The sequence below is a fragment of the Zalophus californianus genome, unplaced genomic scaffold (assembly GCF_009762305.2).
Source record: "Zalophus californianus isolate mZalCal1 unplaced genomic scaffold, mZalCal1.pri.v2 scaffold_38_ctg1, whole genome shotgun sequence".
NCBI classification, from domain to species: Eukaryota; Metazoa; Chordata; class Mammalia; order Carnivora; family Otariidae; genus Zalophus; species Zalophus californianus.
The window spans coordinates 36,723-55,849 of record NW_023365540.1 but is presented as its reverse complement, the minus strand read 5'-3'; the positions used below and the strand labels follow the sequence as shown (position 1 = coordinate 55,849).

Sequence of the window (19,127 nt, the reverse complement as noted above, 5' to 3'; positions counted from 1 at the left end):
CATGCCACAGCAGAATGTCACGCTGCCTGGTGCGTGACACGCTGACAGAAACGCTCAACCGATGCTTCTGGAGAGTTGGTTTATAAAGACTCCAGATCCCTTGTTGCCGAATTAGGAGAAGCCCAATGAGTGTGTTACATCATTTCTGATATATCTCTCAGGCTTAAGCTTCACTTGCAAGCTGGCACGCTGGACTCCTTGTGCCTCTTCCCCGTGTCACTTTCGCACGCTCCAGCCCGTGGGATCGGCCCTCGCCGGAGAAACAGCATGCCTGGATGCTGTTCTTCGGAGTAGCTGCTGGGAGATACCAAACTCCGACATGACTTTACGCGTCTCAGTCTTGATTTCCTCATCCCTGCAATGGGAAGCTTGATGGCTGTGTTGAAAATTACCTCACGAATTCAAGAAAATGTACGCGAAGCATTGGGCCAATCCTTAGCAAGTAGGAAGCAACCCAGGTCGTGTCTGGGTTGCCTCCTCATCAGGCAAAGCCCCAGGTCCTAAGGACCGGCAGGAGGCGTGTTTGGTCTTGGCAGGCTGTCCAGAGCCTCCCGGGGAGCTGGTCTTCAACGTTGACGTGTGTCCCGGGGCAGGAGCCTTCCTAGCTCATCAGAGGTCCCTCCACCGCTCCCGGGCGGAGACTCAGGCCCTACGTTTGCTCTTCCTCTCAGAGCCTGAATCCAGACTCACATCCCTGAGCGCCGAGGCAGCATCATGCATTAGTTCAGGACCAGAAGCGCCAGCCTCTGGCTACCGTGAGTCCTGTGAATGCCCATGCTCTTTCCTCTTTCTTCTTCCTCACTTGGCCTCCCCGTGCCCTCCGCCCATTCCCGCCTTAGCTCCGCTCCCAGAGCGGCACATTGACTTCCCTGGAACGCTTCCCACTTCCTTCCCCAAACGCTGGACGTTGTTTGGTTCCCGGAGATGGTTCAGAGGCCATGGATGACTCCCAAGTCATCCTACACGCCCAGTGCACGGGCTGTTGGCCCTAAGGTCGTCCTTCCTTACTGTTCTTGGTAACACGTTGATCACGACGCCAAATCGCCTTGCAGGTGGGGAGCCTGACGTGTTTGGCAGAAAACTGCTTGATACCTCCGTACCCTGCCAGTGGGTCCTGAGGACCACGAGGCCCAACCAGAAGGGGGCTTCCATGACCCAACGGGCCGTGCGTGAGCAGCTGCGGCCCTCAGTCATGAGGCCACTGCAGGCTCACCTCTCTGTGATGCAGAGGAGTGCATGAGGGGCTGGACGGCCCCCGAGGAAACGCAAAGGTCCCTGTGTTCCTAAGAGCTCTGAAGGGCAGGGCCCGCTGCCCTCCCATGGGGCTGGGGGTCACTGAGTGGTAGGGCCCGGGTATCTACCACCTGGTCCCCGATATCGCCTGCCCCCACAGGACAGTGGGACTTCCGTGGTCCTCAAAGACACTCACAGGAACTTCTTGCTGGTGCTCAGGCCCAGGGCGGTGCCTACGGGCCTGCAGATGGGAATGGGAGTGCCCTTCAGCAAGGGCAGGAGTTGCAGCCCGCCATCCAAGTGTGTCCCTGTCAGCTCTGTGACAAGAAGTCCCAAGATTTCCTCATCCGCAAATGGAGATATGAATTTGTGCGGAGTCTATGAGGCCCCAGAAGGATACTGTATGTGGTATGTGACCTGTACCGAAATCGTTGCATCGCGGATGCCGTACAAGGACACGAACACCATACGGGATGCAGATGAGTACAGGGTTTACCAGGAAATTCATGTGAGATTCCCGGTGTCTGGGGAGACATTCAAAAGGATCGTGACAGGAAGAAGCCAGCATTTCTGTGAGTGCAGTGAGAAAGAAAACATAGTTGTGCAGACATTAATCGTTGCAAAAATATGTATCAAGCAAGAGGATTTATTTCTCAAAGGTAGGTAGGATGAAGATCTTGACTCCGGAGTCAAAGCAGAGATCTTGACCCCTCTTGACTCCGTAGTATCTGGAGGCATGCAGCTGGCAGGGTCTCACGAGACCTAAGGAAGAAGAGAATCAGGAAAAGTGGTCCCCACTTCCTCAAGCTGATTCACAAGCTTTTGAACAGGCAGATGAGTAACAGAAATGTTGGCGATTGCATGCTGGCTTTCAGTAGCATTTGGCAGTGTCCTTGTTTCCCAAATGGCAAATCAGTGCTGTGTGCAGATGGTGGTTCTTGGTGAGGCAGTCAGCGGTAGGAAGGCTGGCAGCGGCCGGACATCCAGCAGGGGTGGCAGCAGGTGGTCCTCCGGCAGGTGGCATGGCAGCAGTTTGGCTGGCCACCAGGCTAGCAGCAGCTGGATCCACAGCCCTGGGCTAGGCATCCAGGCAAGCAGCAGCAGGTGGGGAAGTAGCAGGTTCTCCTGCAGTACACGGGGGTACAGCAGGCTGGCTGACAGCAGCTGGACCCACAGCAAGTTTGTCCACAGCCACTGGACCCACAGCAGCTGGGTTGACAGCAGCTGGAGACACAGCAGCTGGGCCGGCAGCAGGTGGTCCTGCAGCAGGTGGTCTGACAGCAAGTGGGGCGGCAGCAGCAAGGCTGGCAGCAGCTGGACCCGCAGCAGCTGGACCCGCTGCCGCCTTGTCCACAGCCGCCCCCGCACCCGCAGCAGCTGGGCCGGCAGCAGGTGGTCCGGCAGCAGGTGGTCTGACAGCAAGTTGGGGGGCAGCAGCAAGGCTGGCAGCAGCTGGACCCGCAGCAGCTGGACCCGCTGCCGCCTTGTCCACAGCCGCCGCCGCACCCGCAGCAGCTGGGCTGGCAGCAGGTGGTCCTGCAGCAGGTGGTCCTGCAGCACGTAGGCTGGCAGCAAGGGGAGCAGCAGCACGAGTCGGTCATGGTGTCACCGGTGGAGGGGGAGCTTCTGTTCAGAGGTGGGTTTCTCAGATTCTGTTGTGTCCTCTTGTTGTGGGGCTTTTATGCACTAGAGCCCCACATTTGGACCAATGGGCATGACTTTCTTGTTGTTGTTTACATCGTTTGCCTAATAATTTGGGAATTGAAGAAGAGGAAGTTTTTCTCTGAATGTAATGAATCTTGCGAAAATAAGTGCCTAACGTGTTTCTTAATTGAGAATAACTCATGGAGACGTTTTCTGATGCAAACAAGGTGGTCACATCAGAAGCATCATTCTCGTGTCAATGATTTCATCACGTGACGTAACTCCCTCCCCCTGGCCTGGGAAGTGGTTGGCGAGTCAGTTTAGTGGTCCTTCCCCAGCGTCGGTCCTTAGGTTGCATGTAGATTAGGAATATCCCCGAGATGAGGGGCGTGATTGTTGTTGATACGTTCATAGTGATGAATTGGAATCGTGCCTGAGCCCAAGTCGGTTTCCCCACAAAGCCTGATTCCAGACTCCCACAGCATCGGTCTCGTGGAGCACCCTACCCCACCTCAATGTCCCAGTTCAATCAAAGACACTTGGGTGGAAGATATGTGACTTCATCTCTTCCATGTGTCGAGGCAGAATCAAGCAGGTGGATAGAAACAGCAGCGGCACACCAAGACCAGGCAAGCGTCAGGCACCGAACTTCCTGAGTGACCAGCCGTCCTGATTCACCCAGAGATGAGGGCTTTGAGAGGATGGGGGACTTTCCGTGATGTAACTGGGGCAGTTTGGGAAATCCAGGAGGAGTTGGTGACTCTAGTCCTCACCTTGTTAACCAGCAGAGTGAGTTACTTAATGCACTGACTACACAGTTACTGTTTTCTCTTCCTCCCTCCTTCCCTCCCTCCGTCTACCTTCCTGTCTCCCCGCCTCCCGTCTCCTCCTCTCTTCCTTCTTCTTCCTCCTCTGCCTTCCTCTTGTACCAGTGGTGCCCGTCCACCATCATTAAGAAGAAGATGTTGGGTCTGAGTGGAGAAGACCGTAGGCCGTAGATGATGCCTGAAAAAGGCCAGCCATTTATCTCAGACCTTCCTGTGTTTCTACCCACCACATCGGCATCTCTATGCCTAACGGCTGTTTTCATGCCACAGCAGAATGTCACGCTGCCTGGTGCGTGACACGCTGACAGAAACGCTCAACCGATGCTTCTGGAGAGTTGGTTTATAAAGACTCCAGATCCCTTGTTGCCGAATTAGGAGAAGCCCAATGAGTGTGTTACATCATTTCTGATATATCTCTCAGGCTTAAGCTTCACTTGCAAGCTGGCACGCTGGACTCCTTGTGCCTCTTCCCCGTGTCACTTTCGCACGCTCCAGCCCGTGGGATCGGCCCTCGCCGGAGAAACAGCATGCCTGGATGCTGTTCTTCGGAGTAGCTGCTGGGAGATACCAAACTCCGACATGACTTTACGCGTCTCAGTCTTGATTTCCTCATCCCTGCAATGGGAAGCTTGATGGCTGTGTTGAAAATTACCTCACGAATTCAAGAAAATGTACGCGAAGCATTGGGCCAATCCTTAGCAAGTAGGAAGCAACCCAGGTCGTGTCTGGGTTGCCTCCTCATCAGGCAAAGCCCCAGGTCCTAAGGACCGGCAGGAGGCGTGTTTGGTCTTGGCAGGCTGTCCAGAGCCTCCCGGGGAGCTGGTCTTCAACGTTGACGTGTGTCCCGGGGCAGGAGCCTTCCTAGCTCATCAGAGGTCCCTCCACCGCTCCCGGGCGGAGACTCAGGCCCTACGTTTGCTCTTCCTCTCAGAGCCTGAATCCAGACTCACATCCCTGAGCGCCGAGGCAGCATCATGCATTAGTTCAGGACCAGAAGCGCCAGCCTCTGGCTACCGTGAGTCCTGTGAATGCCCATGCTCTTTCCTCTTTCTTCTTCCTCACTTGGCCTCCCCGTGCCCTCCGCCCATTCCCGCCTTAGCTCCGCTCCCAGAGCGGCACATTGACTTCCCTGGAACGCTTCCCACTTCCTTCCCCAAACGCTGGACGTTGTTTGGTTCCCGGAGATGGTTCAGAGGCCATGGATGACTCCCAAGTCATCCTACACGCCCAGTGCACGGGCTGTTGGCCCTAAGGTCGTCCTTCCTTACTGTTCTTGGTAACACGTTGATCACGACGCCAAATCGCCTTGCAGGTGGGGAGCCTGACGTGTTTGGCAGAAAACTGCTTGATACCTCCGTACCCTGCCAGTGGGTCCTGAGGACCACGAGGCCCAACCAGAAGGGGGCTTCCATGACCCAACGGGCCGTGCGTGAGCAGCTGCGGCCCTCAGTCATGAGGCCACTGCAGGCTCACCTCTCTGTGATGCAGAGGAGTGCATGAGGGGCTGGACGGCCCCCGAGGAAACGCAAAGGTCCCTGTGTTCCTAAGAGCTCTGAAGGGCAGGGCCCGCTGCCCTCCCATGGGGCTGGGGGTCACTGAGTGGTAGGGCCCGGGTATCTACCACCTGGTCCCCGATATCGCCTGCCCCCACAGGACAGTGGGACTTCCGTGGTCCTCAAAGACACTCACAGGAACTTCTTGCTGGTGCTCAGGCCCAGGGCGGTGCCTACGGGCCTGCAGATGGGAATGGGAGTGCCCTTCAGCAAGGGCAGGAGTTGCAGCCCGCCATCCAAGTGTGTCCCTGTCAGCTCTGTGACAAGAAGTCCCAAGATTTCCTCATCCGCAAATGGAGATATGAATTTGTGCGGAGTCTATGAGGCCCCAGAAGGATACTGTATGTGGTATGTGACCTGTACCGAAATCGTTGCATCGCGGATGCCGTACAAGGACACGAACACCATACGGGATGCAGATGAGTACAGGGTTTACCAGGAAATTCATGTGAGATTCCCGGTGTCTGGGGAGACATTCAAAAGGATCGTGACAGGAAGAAGCCAGCATTTCTGTGAGTGCAGTGAGAAAGAAAACATAGTTGTGCAGACATTAATCGTTGCAAAAATATGTATCAAGCAAGAGGATTTATTTCTCAAAGGTAGGTAGGATGAAGATCTTGACTCCGGAGTCAAAGCAGAGATCTTGACCCCTCTTGACTCCGTAGTATCTGGAGGCATGCAGCTGGCAGGGTCTCACGAGACCTAAGGAAGAAGAGAATCAGGAAAAGTGGTCCCCACTTCCTCAAGCTGATTCACAAGCTTTTGAACAGGCAGATGAGTAACAGAAATGTTGGCGATTGCATGCTGGCTTTCAGTAGCATTTGGCAGTGTCCTTGTTTCCCAAATGGCAAATCAGTGCTGTGTGCAGATGGTGGTTCTTGGTGAGGCAGTCAGCGGTAGGAAGGCTGGCAGCGGCCGGACATCCAGCAGGGGTGGCAGCAGGTGGTCCTCCGGCAGGTGGCATGGCAGCAGTTTGGCTGGCCACCAGGCTAGCAGCAGCTGGATCCACAGCCCTGGGCTAGGCATCCAGGCAAGCAGCAGCAGGTGGGGAAGTAGCAGGTTCTCCTGCAGTACACGGGGGTACAGCAGGCTGGCTGACAGCAGCTGGACCCACAGCAAGTTTGTCCACAGCCACTGGACCCACAGCAGCTGGGTTGACAGCAGCTGGAGACACAGCAGCTGGGCCGGCAGCAGGTGGTCCTGCAGCAGGTGGTCTGACAGCAAGTGGGGCGGCAGCAGCAAGGCTGGCAGCAGCTGGACCCGCAGCAGCTGGACCCGCTGCCGCCTTGTCCACAGCCGCCCCCGCACCCGCAGCAGCTGGGCCGGCAGCAGGTGGTCCGGCAGCAGGTGGTCTGACAGCAAGTTGGGGGGCAGCAGCAAGGCTGGCAGCAGCTGGACCCGCAGCAGCTGGACCCGCTGCCGCCTTGTCCACAGCCGCCGCCGCACCCGCAGCAGCTGGGCTGGCAGCAGGTGGTCCTGCAGCAGGTGGTCCTGCAGCACGTAGGCTGGCAGCAAGGGGAGCAGCAGCACGAGTCGGTCATGGTGTCACCGGTGGAGGGGGAGCTTCTGTTCAGAGGTGGGTTTCTCAGATTCTGTTGTGTCCTCTTGTTGTGGGGCTTTTATGCACTAGAGCCCCACATTTGGACCAATGGGCATGACTTTCTTGTTGTTGTTTACATCGTTTGCCTAATAATTTGGGAATTGAAGAAGAGGAAGTTTTTCTCTGAATGTAATGAATCTTGCGAAAATAAGTGCCTAACGTGTTTCTTAATTGAGAATAACTCATGGAGACGTTTTCTGATGCAAACAAGGTGGTCACATCAGAAGCATCATTCTCGTGTCAATGATTTCATCACGTGACGTAACTCCCTCCCCCTGGCCTGGGAAGTGGTTGGCGAGTCAGTTTAGTGGTCCTTCCCCAGCGTCGGTCCTTAGGTTGCATGTAGATTAGGAATATCCCCGAGATGAGGGGCGTGATTGTTGTTGATACGTTCATAGTGATGAATTGGAATCGTGCCTGAGCCCAAGTCGGTTTCCCCACAAAGCCTGATTCCAGACTCCCACAGCATCGGTCTCGTGGAGCACCCTACCCCACCTCAATGTCCCAGTTCAATCAAAGACACTTGGGTGGAAGATATGTGACTTCATCTCTTCCATGTGTCGAGGCAGAATCAAGCAGGTGGATAGAAACAGCAGCGGCACACCAAGACCAGGCAAGCGTCAGGCACCGAACTTCCTGAGTGACCAGCCGTCCTGATTCACCCAGAGATGAGGGCTTTGAGAGGATGGGGGACTTTCCGTGATGTAACTGGGGCAGTTTGGGAAATCCAGGAGGAGTTGGTGACTCTAGTCCTCACCTTGTTAACCAGCAGAGTGAGTTACTTAATGCACTGACTACACAGTTACTGTTTTCTCTTCCTCCCTCCTTCCCTCCCTCCGTCTACCTTCCTGTCTCCCCGCCTCCCGTCTCCTCCTCTCTTCCTTCTTCTTCCTCCTCTGCCTTCCTCTTGTACCAGTGGTGCCCGTCCACCATCATTAAGAAGAAGATGTTGGGTCTGAGTGGAGAAGACCGTAGGCCGTAGATGATGCCTGAAAAAGGCCAGCCATTTATCTCAGACCTTCCTGTGTTTCTACCCACCACATCGGCATCTCTATGCCTAACGGCTGTTTTCATGCCACAGCAGAATGTCACGCTGCCTGGTGCGTGACACGCTGACAGAAACGCTCAACCGATGCTTCTGGAGAGTTGGTTTATAAAGACTCCAGATCCCTTGTTGCCGAATTAGGAGAAGCCCAATGAGTGTGTTACATCATTTCTGATATATCTCTCAGGCTTAAGCTTCACTTGCAAGCTGGCACGCTGGACTCCTTGTGCCTCTTCCCCGTGTCACTTTCGCACGCTCCAGCCCGTGGGATCGGCCCTCGCCGGAGAAACAGCATGCCTGGATGCTGTTCTTCGGAGTAGCTGCTGGGAGATACCAAACTCCGACATGACTTTACGCGTCTCAGTCTTGATTTCCTCATCCCTGCAATGGGAAGCTTGATGGCTGTGTTGAAAATTACCTCACGAATTCAAGAAAATGTACGCGAAGCATTGGGCCAATCCTTAGCAAGTAGGAAGCAACCCAGGTCGTGTCTGGGTTGCCTCCTCATCAGGCAAAGCCCCAGGTCCTAAGGACCGGCAGGAGGCGTGTTTGGTCTTGGCAGGCTGTCCAGAGCCTCCCGGGGAGCTGGTCTTCAACGTTGACGTGTGTCCCGGGGCAGGAGCCTTCCTAGCTCATCAGAGGTCCCTCCACCGCTCCCGGGCGGAGACTCAGGCCCTACGTTTGCTCTTCCTCTCAGAGCCTGAATCCAGACTCACATCCCTGAGCGCCGAGGCAGCATCATGCATTAGTTCAGGACCAGAAGCGCCAGCCTCTGGCTACCGTGAGTCCTGTGAATGCCCATGCTCTTTCCTCTTTCTTCTTCCTCACTTGGCCTCCCCGTGCCCTCCGCCCATTCCCGCCTTAGCTCCGCTCCCAGAGCGGCACATTGACTTCCCTGGAACGCTTCCCACTTCCTTCCCCAAACGCTGGACGTTGTTTGGTTCCCGGAGATGGTTCAGAGGCCATGGATGACTCCCAAGTCATCCTACACGCCCAGTGCACGGGCTGTTGGCCCTAAGGTCGTCCTTCCTTACTGTTCTTGGTAACACGTTGATCACGACGCCAAATCGCCTTGCAGGTGGGGAGCCTGACGTGTTTGGCAGAAAACTGCTTGATACCTCCGTACCCTGCCAGTGGGTCCTGAGGACCACGAGGCCCAACCAGAAGGGGGCTTCCATGACCCAACGGGCCGTGCGTGAGCAGCTGCGGCCCTCAGTCATGAGGCCACTGCAGGCTCACCTCTCTGTGATGCAGAGGAGTGCATGAGGGGCTGGACGGCCCCCGAGGAAACGCAAAGGTCCCTGTGTTCCTAAGAGCTCTGAAGGGCAGGGCCCGCTGCCCTCCCATGGGGCTGGGGGTCACTGAGTGGTAGGGCCCGGGTATCTACCACCTGGTCCCCGATATCGCCTGCCCCCACAGGACAGTGGGACTTCCGTGGTCCTCAAAGACACTCACAGGAACTTCTTGCTGGTGCTCAGGCCCAGGGCGGTGCCTACGGGCCTGCAGATGGGAATGGGAGTGCCCTTCAGCAAGGGCAGGAGTTGCAGCCCGCCATCCAAGTGTGTCCCTGTCAGCTCTGTGACAAGAAGTCCCAAGATTTCCTCATCCGCAAATGGAGATATGAATTTGTGCGGAGTCTATGAGGCCCCAGAAGGATACTGTATGTGGTATGTGACCTGTACCGAAATCGTTGCATCGCAGATGCCGTACAAGGACACGAACACCATACGGGATGCAGATGAGTACAGGGTTTACCAGGAAATTCATGTGAGATTCCCGGTGTCTGGGGAGACATTCAAAAGGATCGTGACAGGAAGAAGCCAGCATTTCTGTGAGTGCAGTGAGAAAGAAAACATAGTTGTGCAGACATTAATCGTTGCAAAAATATGTATCAAGCAAGAGGATTTATTTCTCAAAGGTAGGTAGGATGAAGATCTTGACTCCGGAGTCAAAGCAGAGATCTTGACCCCTCTTGACTCCGTAGTATCTGGAGGCATGCAGCTGGCAGGGTCTCACGAGACCTAAGGAAGAAGAGAATCAGGAAAAGTGGTCCCCACTTCCTCAAGCTGATTCACAAGCTTTTGAACAGGCAGATGAGTAACAGAAATGTTGGCGATTGCATGCTGGCTTTCAGTAGCATTTGGCAGTGTCCTTGTTTCCCAAATGGCAAATCAGTGCTGTGTGCAGATGGTGGTTCTTGGTGAGGCAGTCAGCGGTAGGAAGGCTGGCAGCGGCCGGACATCCAGCAGGGGTGGCAGCAGGTGGTCCTCCGGCAGGTGGCATGGCAGCAGTTTGGCTGGCCACCAGGCTAGCAGCAGCTGGATCCACAGCCCTGGGCTAGGCATCCAGGCAAGCAGCAGCAGGTGGGGAAGTAGCAGGTTCTCCTGCAGTACACGGGGGTACAGCAGGCTGGCTGACAGCAGCTGGACCCACAGCAAGTTTGTCCACAGCCACTGGACCCACAGCAGCTGGGTTGACAGCAGCTGGAGACACAGCAGCTGGGCCGGCAGCAGGTGGTCCTGCAGCAGGTGGTCTGACAGCAAGTGGGGCGGCAGCAGCAAGGCTGGCAGCAGCTGGACCCGCAGCAGCTGGACCCGCTGCCGCCTTGTCCACAGCCGCCCCCGCACCCGCAGCAGCTGGGCCGGCAGCAGGTGGTCCGGCAGCAGGTGGTCTGACAGCAAGTTGGGGGGCAGCAGCAAGGCTGGCAGCAGCTGGACCCGCAGCAGCTGGACCCGCTGCCGCCTTGTCCACAGCCGCCGCCGCACCCGCAGCAGCTGGGCTGGCAGCAGGTGGTCCTGCAGCAGGTGGTCCTGCAGCACGTAGGCTGGCAGCAAGGGGAGCAGCAGCACGAGTCGGTCATGGTGTCACCGGTGGAGGGGGAGCTTCTGTTCAGAGGTGGGTTTCTCAGATTCTGTTGTGTCCTCTTGTTGTGGGGCTTTTATGCACTAGAGCCCCACATTTGGACCAATGGGCATGACTTTCTTGTTGTTGTTTACATCGTTTGCCTAATAATTTGGGAATTGAAGAAGAGGAAGTTTTTCTCTGAATGTAATGAATCTTGCGAAAATAAGTGCCTAACGTGTTTCTTAATTGAGAATAACTCATGGAGACGTTTTCTGATGCAAACAAGGTGGTCACATCAGAAGCATCATTCTCGTGTCAATGATTTCATCACGTGACGTAACTCCCTCCCCCTGGCCTGGGAAGTGGTTGGCGAGTCAGTTTAGTGGTCCTTCCCCAGCGTCGGTCCTTAGGTTGCATGTAGATTAGGAATATCCCCGAGATGAGGGGCGTGATTGTTGTTGATACGTTCATAGTGATGAATTGGAATCGTGCCTGAGCCCAAGTCGGTTTCCCCACAAAGCCTGATTCCAGACTCCCACAGCATCGGTCTCGTGGAGCACCCTACCCCACCTCAATGTCCCAGTTCAATCAAAGACACTTGGGTGGAAGATATGTGACTTCATCTCTTCCATGTGTCGAGGCAGAATCAAGCAGGTGGATAGAAACAGCAGCGGCACACCAAGACCAGGCAAGCGTCAGGCACCGAACTTCCTGAGTGACCAGCCGTCCTGATTCACCCAGAGATGAGGGCTTTGAGAGGATGGGGGACTTTCCGTGATGTAACTGGGGCAGTTTGGGAAATCCAGGAGGAGTTGGTGACTCTAGTCCTCACCTTGTTAACCAGCAGAGTGAGTTACTTAATGCACTGACTACACAGTTACTGTTTTCTCTTCCTCCCTCCTTCCCTCCCTCCGTCTACCTTCCTGTCTCCCCGCCTCCCGTCTCCTCCTCTCTTCCTTCTTCTTCCTCCTCTGCCTTCCTCTTGTACCAGTGGTGCCCGTCCACCATCATTAAGAAGAAGATGTTGGGTCTGAGTGGAGAAGACCGTAGGCCGTAGATGATGCCTGAAAAAGGCCAGCCATTTATCTCAGACCTTCCTGTGTTTCTACCCACCACATCGGCATCTCTATGCCTAACGGCTGTTTTCATGCCACAGCAGAATGTCACGCTGCCTGGTGCGTGACACGCTGACAGAAACGCTCAACCGATGCTTCTGGAGAGTTGGTTTATAAAGACTCCAGATCCCTTGTTGCCGAATTAGGAGAAGCCCAATGAGTGTGTTACATCATTTCTGATATATCTCTCAGGCTTAAGCTTCACTTGCAAGCTGGCACGCTGGACTCCTTGTGCCTCTTCCCCGTGTCACTTTCGCACGCTCCAGCCCGTGGGATCGGCCCTCGCCGGAGAAACAGCATGCCTGGATGCTGTTCTTCGGAGTAGCTGCTGGGAGATACCAAACTCCGACATGACTTTACGCGTCTCAGTCTTGATTTCCTCATCCCTGCAATGGGAAGCTTGATGGCTGTGTTGAAAATTACCTCACGAATTCAAGAAAATGTACGCGAAGCATTGGGCCAATCCTTAGCAAGTAGGAAGCAACCCAGGTCGTGTCTGGGTTGCCTCCTCATCAGGCAAAGCCCCAGGTCCTAAGGACCGGCAGGAGGCGTGTTTGGTCTTGGCAGGCTGTCCAGAGCCTCCCGGGGAGCTGGTCTTCAACGTTGACGTGTGTCCCGGGGCAGGAGCCTTCCTAGCTCATCAGAGGTCCCTCCACCGCTCCCGGGCGGAGACTCAGGCCCTACGTTTGCTCTTCCTCTCAGAGCCTGAATCCAGACTCACATCCCTGAGCGCCGAGGCAGCATCATGCATTAGTTCAGGACCAGAAGCGCCAGCCTCTGGCTACCGTGAGTCCTGTGAATGCCCATGCTCTTTCCTCTTTCTTCTTCCTCACTTGGCCTCCCCGTGCCCTCCGCCCATTCCCGCCTTAGCTCCGCTCCCAGAGCGGCACATTGACTTCCCTGGAACGCTTCCCACTTCCTTCCCCAAACGCTGGACGTTGTTTGGTTCCCGGAGATGGTTCAGAGGCCATGGATGACTCCCAAGTCATCCTACACGCCCAGTGCACGGGCTGTTGGCCCTAAGGTCGTCCTTCCTTACTGTTCTTGGTAACACGTTGATCACGACGCCAAATCGCCTTGCAGGTGGGGAGCCTGACGTGTTTGGCAGAAAACTGCTTGATACCTCCGTACCCTGCCAGTGGGTCCTGAGGACCACGAGGCCCAACCAGAAGGGTCTTCCATGCCCCAACGGGCCGTGCGTGAGCAGCTGCGGCCCTCAGTCATGAGGCCACTGCAGGCTCACCTCTCTGTGATGCAGAGGAGTGCATGAGGGGCTGGACGGCCCCCGAGGAAACGCAAAGGTCCCTGTGTTCCTAAGAGCTCTGAAGGGCAGGGCCCGCTGCCCTCCCATGGGGCTGGGGGTCACTGAGTGGTAGGACCCGGGTATCTACCACCTGGTCCCCGATATCGCCTGCCCCCACAGGACAGTGGGACTTCCGTGGTCCTCAAAGACACTCACAGGAACTTCTTGCTGGTGCTCAGGCCCAGGGCGGTGCCTACGGGCCTGCAGATGGGAATGGGAGTGCCCTTCAGCAAGGGCAGGAGTTGCAGCCCGCCATCCAAGTGTGTCCCTGTCAGCTCTGTGACAAGAAGTCCCAAGATTTCCTCATCCGCAAATGGAGATATGAATTTGTGCGGAGTCTATGAGGCCCCAGAAGGATACTGTATGTGGTATGTGACCTGTACCGAAATCGTTGCATCGCAGGATGCCGTACAAGGACACGAACACCATACGGGATGCAGATGAGTACAGGGTTTACCAGGAAATTCATGTGAGATTCCCGGTGTCTGGGGAGACATTCAAAAGGATCGTGACAGGAAGAAGCCAGCATTTCTGTGAGTGCAGTGAGAAAGAAAACATAGTTGTGCAGACATTAATCGTTGCAAAAATATGTATCAAGCAAGAGGATTTATTTCTCAAAGGTAGGTAGGATGAAGATCTTGACTCCGGAGTCAAAGCAGAGATCTTGACCCCTCTTGACTCCGTAGTATCTGGAGGCATGCAGCTGGCAGGGTCTCACGAGACCTAAGGAAGAAGAGAATCAGGAAAAGTGGTCCCCACTTCCTCAAGCTGATTCACAAGCTTTTGAACAGGCAGATGAGTAACAGAAATGTTGGCGATTGCATGCTGGCTTTCAGTAGCATTTGGCAGTGTCCTTGTTTCCCAAATGGCAAATCAGTGCTGTGTGCAGATGGTGGTTCTTGGTGAGGCAGTCAGCGGTAGGAAGGCTGGCAGCGGCCGGACATCCAGCAGGGGTGGCAGCAGGTGGTCCTCCGGCAGGTGGCATGGCAGCAGTTTGGCTGGCCACCAGGCTAGCAGCAGCTGGATCCACAGCCCTGGGCTAGGCATCCAGGCAAGCAGCAGCAGGTGGGGAAGTAGCAGGTTCTCCTGCAGTACACGGGGGTACAGCAGGCTGGCTGACAGCAGCTGGACCCACAGCAAGTTTGTCCACAGCCACTGGACCCACAGCAGCTGGGTTGACAGCAGCTGGAGACACAGCAGCTGGGCCGGCAGCAGGTGGTCCTGCAGCAGGTGGTCTGACAGCAAGTGGGGCGGCAGCAGCAAGGCTGGCAGCAGCTGGACCCGCAGCAGCTGGACCCGCTGCCGCCTTGTCCACAGCCGCCCCCGCACCCGCAGCAGCTGGGCCGGCAGCAGGTGGTCCGGCAGCAGGTGGTCTGACAGCAAGTTGGGGGGCAGCAGCAAGGCTGGCAGCAGCTGGACCCGCAGCAGCTGGACCCGCTGCCGCCTTGTCCACAGCCGCCGCCGCACCCGCAGCAGCTGGGCTGGCAGCAGGTGGTCCTGCAGCAGGTGGTCCTGCAGCACGTAGGCTGGCAGCAAGGGGAGCAGCAGCACGAGTCGGTCATGGTGTCACCGGTGGAGGGGGAGCTTCTGTTCAGAGGTGGGTTTCTCAGATTCTGTTGTGTCCTCTTGTTGTGGGGCTTTTATGCACTAGAGCCCCACATTTGGACCAATGGGCATGACTTTCTTGTTGTTGTTTACATCGTTTGCCTAATAATTTGGGAATTGAAGAAGAGGAAGTTTTTCTCTGAATGTAATGAATCTTGCGAAAATAAGTGCCTAACGTGTTTCTTAATTGAGAATAACTCATGGAGACGTTTTCTGATGCAAACAAGGTGGTCACATCAGAAGCATCATTCTCGTGTCAATGATTTCATCACGTGACGTAACTCCCTCCCCCTGGCCTGGGAAGTGGTTGGCGAGTCAGTTTAGTGGTCCTTCCCCAGCGTCGGTCCTTAGGTTGCATGTAGATTAGGAATATCCCCGAGATGAGGGGCGTGATTGTTGTTGATACGTTCATAGTGATGAATTGGAATCGTGCCTGAGCCCAAGTCGGTTTCCCCACAAAGCCTGATTCCAGACTCCCACAGCATCGGTCTCGTGGAGCACCCTACCCCACCTCAATGTCCCAGTTCAATCAAAGACACTTGGGTGGAAGATATGTGACTTCATCTCTTCCATGTGTCGAGGCAGAATCAAGCAGGTGGATAGAAACAGCAGCGGCACACCAAGACCAGGCAAGCGTCAGGCACCGAACTTCCTGAGTGACCAGCCGTCCTGATTCACCCAGAGATGAGGGCTTTGAGAGGATGGGGGACTTTCCGTGATGTAACTGGGGCAGTTTGGGAAATCCAGGAGGAGTTGGTGACTCTAGTCCTCACCTTGTTAACCAGCAGAGTGAGTTACTTAATGCACTGACTACACAGTTACTGTTTTCTCTTCCTCCCTCCTTCCCTCCCTCCGTCTACCTTCCTGTCTCCCCGCCTCCCGTCTCCTCCTCTCTTCCTTCTTCTTCCTCCTCTGCCTTCCTCTTGTACCAGTGGTGCCCGTCCACCATCATTAAGAAGAAGATGTTGGGTCTGAGTGGAGAAGACCGTAGGCCGTAGATGATGCCTGAAAAAGGCCAGCCATTTATCTCAGACCTTCCTGTGTTTCTACCCACCACATCGGCATCTCTATGCCTAACGGCTGTTTTCATGCCACAGCAGAATGTCACGCTGCCTGGTGCGTGACACGCTGACAGAAACGCTCAACCGATGCTTCTGGAGAGTTGGTTTATAAAGACTCCAGATCCCTTGTTGCCGAATTAGGAGAAGCCCAATGAGTGTGTTACATCATTTCTGATATATCTCTCAGGCTTAAGCTTCACTTGCAAGCTGGCACGCTGGACTCCTTGTGCCTCTTCCCCGTGTCACTTTCGCACGCTCCAGCCCGTGGGATCGGCCCTCGCCGGAGAAACAGCATGCCTGGATGCTGTTCTTCGGAGTAGCTGCTGGGAGATACCAAACTCCGACATGACTTTACGCGTCTCAGTCTTGATTTCCTCATCCCTGCAATGGGAAGCTTGATGGCTGTGTTGAAAATTACCTCACGAATTCAAGAAAATGTACGCGAAGCATTGGGCCAATCCTTAGCAAGTAGGAAGCAACCCAGGTCGTGTCTGGGTTGCCTCCTCATCAGGCAAAGCCCCAGGTCCTAAGGACCGGCAGGAGGCGTGTTTGGTCTTGGCAGGCTGTCCAGAGCCTCCCGGGGAGCTGGTCTTCAACGTTGACGTGTGTCCCGGGGCAGGAGCCTTCCTAGCTCATCAGAGGTCCCTCCACCGCTCCCGGGCGGAGACTCAGGCCCTACGTTTGCTCTTCCTCTCAGAGCCTGAATCCAGACTCACATCCCTGAGCGCCGAGGCAGCATCATGCATTAGTTCAGGACCAGAAGCGCCAGCCTCTGGCTACCGTGAGTCCTGTGAATGCCCATGCTCTTTCCTCTTTCTTCTTCCTCACTTGGCCTCCCCGTGCCCTCCGCCCATTCCCGCCTTAGCTCCGCTCCCAGAGCGGCACATTGACTTCCCTGGAACGCTTCCCACTTCCTTCCCCAAACGCTGGACGTTGTTTGGTTCCCGGAGATGGTTCAGAGGCCATGGATGACTCCCAAGTCATCCTACACGCCCAGTGCACGGGCTGTTGGCCCTAAGGTCGTCCTTCCTTACTGTTCTTGGTAACACGTTGATCACGACGCCAAATCGCCTTGCAGGTGGGGAGCCTGACGTGTTTGGCAGAAAACTGCTTGATACCTCCGTACCCTGCCAGTGGGTCCTGAGGACCACGAGGCCCAACCAGAAGGGGGCTTCCATGACCCAACGGGCCGTGCGTGAGCAGCTGCGGCCCTCAGTCATGAGGCCACTGCAGGCTCACCTCTCTGTGATGCAGAGGAGTGCATGAGGGGCTGGACGGCCCCCGAGGAAACGCAAAGGTCCCTGTGTTCCTAAGAGCTCTGAAGGGCAGGGCCCGCTGCCCTCCCATGGGGCTGGGGGTCACTGAGTGGTAGGGCCCGGGTATCTACCACCTGGTCCCCGATATCGCCTGCCCCCACAGGACAGTAGGACTTCCGTGGTCCTCAAAGACACTCACAGGAACTTCTTGCTGGTGCTCAGGCCCAGGGCGGTGCCTACGGGCCTGCAGATGGGAATGGGAGTGCCCTTCAGCAAGGGCAGGAGTTGCAGCCCGCCATCCAAGTGTGTCCCTGTCAGCTCTGTGACAAGAAGTCCCAAGATTTCCTCATCCGCAAATGGAGATATGAATTTGTGCGGAGTCTATGAGGCCCCAGAAGGATACTGTATGTGGTATGTGACCTGTACCGAAATCGTTGCATCGCAGATGCCGTACAAGGACACGAACACCATACGGGATGCAGATGAGTACAGGGTTTACCAGGAAATTCATGTGAGATTCCCGGTGTCTGGGGAGACATTCAAAAGGATCGTGACAGGAAGAAGCCAGCATTTCTGTGAGTGCAGTGAGAAAGAAAACATAGTTGTGCAGACATTAATCGTTGCAAAAATATGTATCAAGCAAGAGGATTTATTTCTCAAAGGTAGGTAGGATGAAGATCTTGACTCCGGAGTCAAAGCAGAGATCTTGACCCCTCTTGACTCCGTAGTATCTGGAGGCATGCAGCTGGCAGGGTCTCACGAGACCTAAGGAAGAAGAGAATCAGGAAAAGTGGTCCCCACTTCCTCAAGCTGATTCACAAGCTTTTGAACAGGCAGATGAGTAACAGAAATGTTGGCGATTGCATGCTGGCTTTCAGTAGCATTTGGCAGTGTCCTTGTTTCCCAAATGGCAAATCAGTGCTGTGTGCAGATGGTGGTTCTTGGTGAGGCAGTCAGCGGTAGGAAGGCTGGCAGCGGCCGGACATCCAGCAGGGGTGGCAGCAGGTGGTCCTCCGGCAGGTGGCATGGCAGCAGGTTGGCTGGCCACCAGGCTAGCAGCAGCTGGATCCACAGCCCTGGGCTAGGCATCCAGGCAAGCAGCAGCAGGTGGGGAAGTAGCAGGTTCTCCTGCAGTACACGGGGGTACAGCAGGCTGGCTGACAGCAGCTGGACCCACAGCAAGTTTGTCCACAGCCACTGGACCCACAGCAGCTGGGTTGACAGCAGCTGGAGACACAGCAGCTGGGCCGGCAGCAGGTGGTCCTGCAGCAGGTGGTCTGACAGCAAGTGGGGCGGCAGCAGCAAGGCTGGCAGCAGCTGGACCCGCAGCAGCTGGACCCGCTGCCGCCTTGTCCACAGCCGCCCCCGCACCCGCAGCAGCTGGGCCGGCAGCAGGTGGTCCGGCAGCAGGTGGTCTGACAGCAAGTTGGGGGGCAGCAGGAAGGCTGGCAGCAGCTGGACCCGCAGCAGCTGGACCCGCTGCCGCCTTGTCCACAGCCGCCGCCGCACCCGCAGCAGCTGGGCTGGCAGCAGGTGGTCCTGCAGCAGGTGGTCCTGCAGCACGTAGGCTGGCAGCAAGGGGAGCAGCAGCACGAGTCGGTCATGGTGTCACCGGTGGAGGGGGAGCTTCTGTTCAGAGGTGGGTTTCTCAGATTCTGTTGTGTCCTCTTGTTGTGGGGCTTTTATGCACTAGAGCCCCACATTTGGACCAATGGGCATGACTTTCTTGTTGTTGTTTACATCGTTTGCCTAATAATTTGGGAATTGAAGAAGAGGAAGTTTTTCTCTGAATGTAATGAATCTTGCGAAAATAAGTGCCTAACGTGTTTCTTAATCGAGAATAACTCATGGAGACGTTTTCTGATGCAAACAAGGTGGTCACATCAGAAGCATCATTCTCGTGTCAATGATTTCATCACGTGACGTAACTCCCTCCCCCTGGCCTGGGAAGTGGTTGGCGAGTCAGTTTAGTGGTCCTTCCCCAGCGTCGGTCCTTAGGTTGCATGTAGATTAGGAATATCCCCGAGATGAGGGGCGTGAT

At 55.7% G+C, this 19,127-nt stretch overlaps 5 protein-coding genes across 5 annotated transcripts; all 5 read right to left on the bottom strand.

Moving 5' to 3' along the window:
* Window positions 1-2,282: 2,282 nt before the first annotated feature.
* On the bottom strand, window positions 2,283-2,834 carry LOC118356690 (keratin-associated protein 9-2-like). The gene is made up of 2 exons (XM_035725990.1): window positions 2,742-2,834; window positions 2,283-2,645 (listed from the first exon to the last, which is right to left on the bottom strand). The coding sequence occupies exons 1-2, from the start codon at window positions 2,832-2,834 to the stop codon at window positions 2,283-2,285; spliced, it is 456 nt and encodes a 151-aa protein (XP_035581883.1).
* Window positions 2,835-6,246: 3,412 nt separating this feature from the next.
* On the bottom strand, window positions 6,247-6,798 carry LOC118356689 (keratin-associated protein 9-2-like). The gene is made up of 2 exons (XM_035725989.1): window positions 6,706-6,798; window positions 6,247-6,609 (listed from the first exon to the last, which is right to left on the bottom strand). Exons 1-2 carry the CDS (start codon window positions 6,796-6,798, stop codon window positions 6,247-6,249), a joined length of 456 nt encoding a protein of 151 aa, XP_035581882.1.
* A 3,412-nt stretch (window positions 6,799-10,210) lies between these two features.
* On the bottom strand, window positions 10,211-10,762 carry LOC118356691 (keratin-associated protein 9-2-like). Its single transcript, XM_035725991.1, has 2 exons — window positions 10,670-10,762; window positions 10,211-10,573 (listed from the first exon to the last, which is right to left on the bottom strand). The coding sequence occupies exons 1-2, from the start codon at window positions 10,760-10,762 to the stop codon at window positions 10,211-10,213; spliced, it is 456 nt and encodes a 151-aa protein (XP_035581884.1).
* Window positions 10,763-14,174: 3,412 nt separating this feature from the next.
* On the bottom strand, window positions 14,175-14,726 carry LOC118356688 (keratin-associated protein 9-2-like). The gene is made up of 2 exons (XM_035725988.1): window positions 14,634-14,726; window positions 14,175-14,537 (listed from the first exon to the last, which is right to left on the bottom strand). Exons 1-2 carry the CDS (start codon window positions 14,724-14,726, stop codon window positions 14,175-14,177), a joined length of 456 nt encoding a protein of 151 aa, XP_035581881.1.
* Window positions 14,727-18,138: 3,412 nt separating this feature from the next.
* On the bottom strand, window positions 18,139-18,690 carry LOC118356687 (keratin-associated protein 9-2-like). The gene is made up of 2 exons (XM_035725987.1): window positions 18,598-18,690; window positions 18,139-18,501 (listed from the first exon to the last, which is right to left on the bottom strand). The coding sequence occupies exons 1-2, from the start codon at window positions 18,688-18,690 to the stop codon at window positions 18,139-18,141; spliced, it is 456 nt and encodes a 151-aa protein (XP_035581880.1).
* Window positions 18,691-19,127: the final 437 nt, after the last annotated feature.

What these genes read in the sequence shown, in the direction of transcription:
- LOC118356689 (XM_035725989.1), bottom strand. Translation starts at nt 6,798, where the DNA reads ATGACCGACTCGTGCTGCTGCTCCCCTTGCTGCCAGCCTACGTGCTGC. An exon ending in GCTGCCAGCCCAGCTGCTGC is followed by an intron (nt 6,610 to 6,705) that starts GGGTGCGGCGGC and finishes ACTTGCTGTCAG; the next exon opens with ACCACCTGCTGCCGGACCAC.
- LOC118356691 (XM_035725991.1), bottom strand. Translation starts at nt 10,762, where the DNA reads ATGACCGACTCGTGCTGCTGCTCCCCTTGCTGCCAGCCTACGTGCTGC. An exon ending in GCTGCCAGCCCAGCTGCTGC is followed by an intron (nt 10,574 to 10,669) that starts GGGTGCGGCGGC and finishes ACTTGCTGTCAG; the next exon opens with ACCACCTGCTGCCGGACCAC.
- LOC118356687 (XM_035725987.1), bottom strand. Translation starts at nt 18,690, where the DNA reads ATGACCGACTCGTGCTGCTGCTCCCCTTGCTGCCAGCCTACGTGCTGC. An exon ending in GCTGCCAGCCCAGCTGCTGC is followed by an intron (nt 18,502 to 18,597) that starts GGGTGCGGCGGC and finishes ACTTGCTGTCAG; the next exon opens with ACCACCTGCTGCCGGACCAC.
- LOC118356690 (XM_035725990.1), bottom strand. Translation starts at nt 2,834, where the DNA reads ATGACCGACTCGTGCTGCTGCTCCCCTTGCTGCCAGCCTACGTGCTGC. An exon ending in GCTGCCAGCCCAGCTGCTGC is followed by an intron (nt 2,646 to 2,741) that starts GGGTGCGGCGGC and finishes ACTTGCTGTCAG; the next exon opens with ACCACCTGCTGCCGGACCAC.
- LOC118356688 (XM_035725988.1), bottom strand. Translation starts at nt 14,726, where the DNA reads ATGACCGACTCGTGCTGCTGCTCCCCTTGCTGCCAGCCTACGTGCTGC. An exon ending in GCTGCCAGCCCAGCTGCTGC is followed by an intron (nt 14,538 to 14,633) that starts GGGTGCGGCGGC and finishes ACTTGCTGTCAG; the next exon opens with ACCACCTGCTGCCGGACCAC.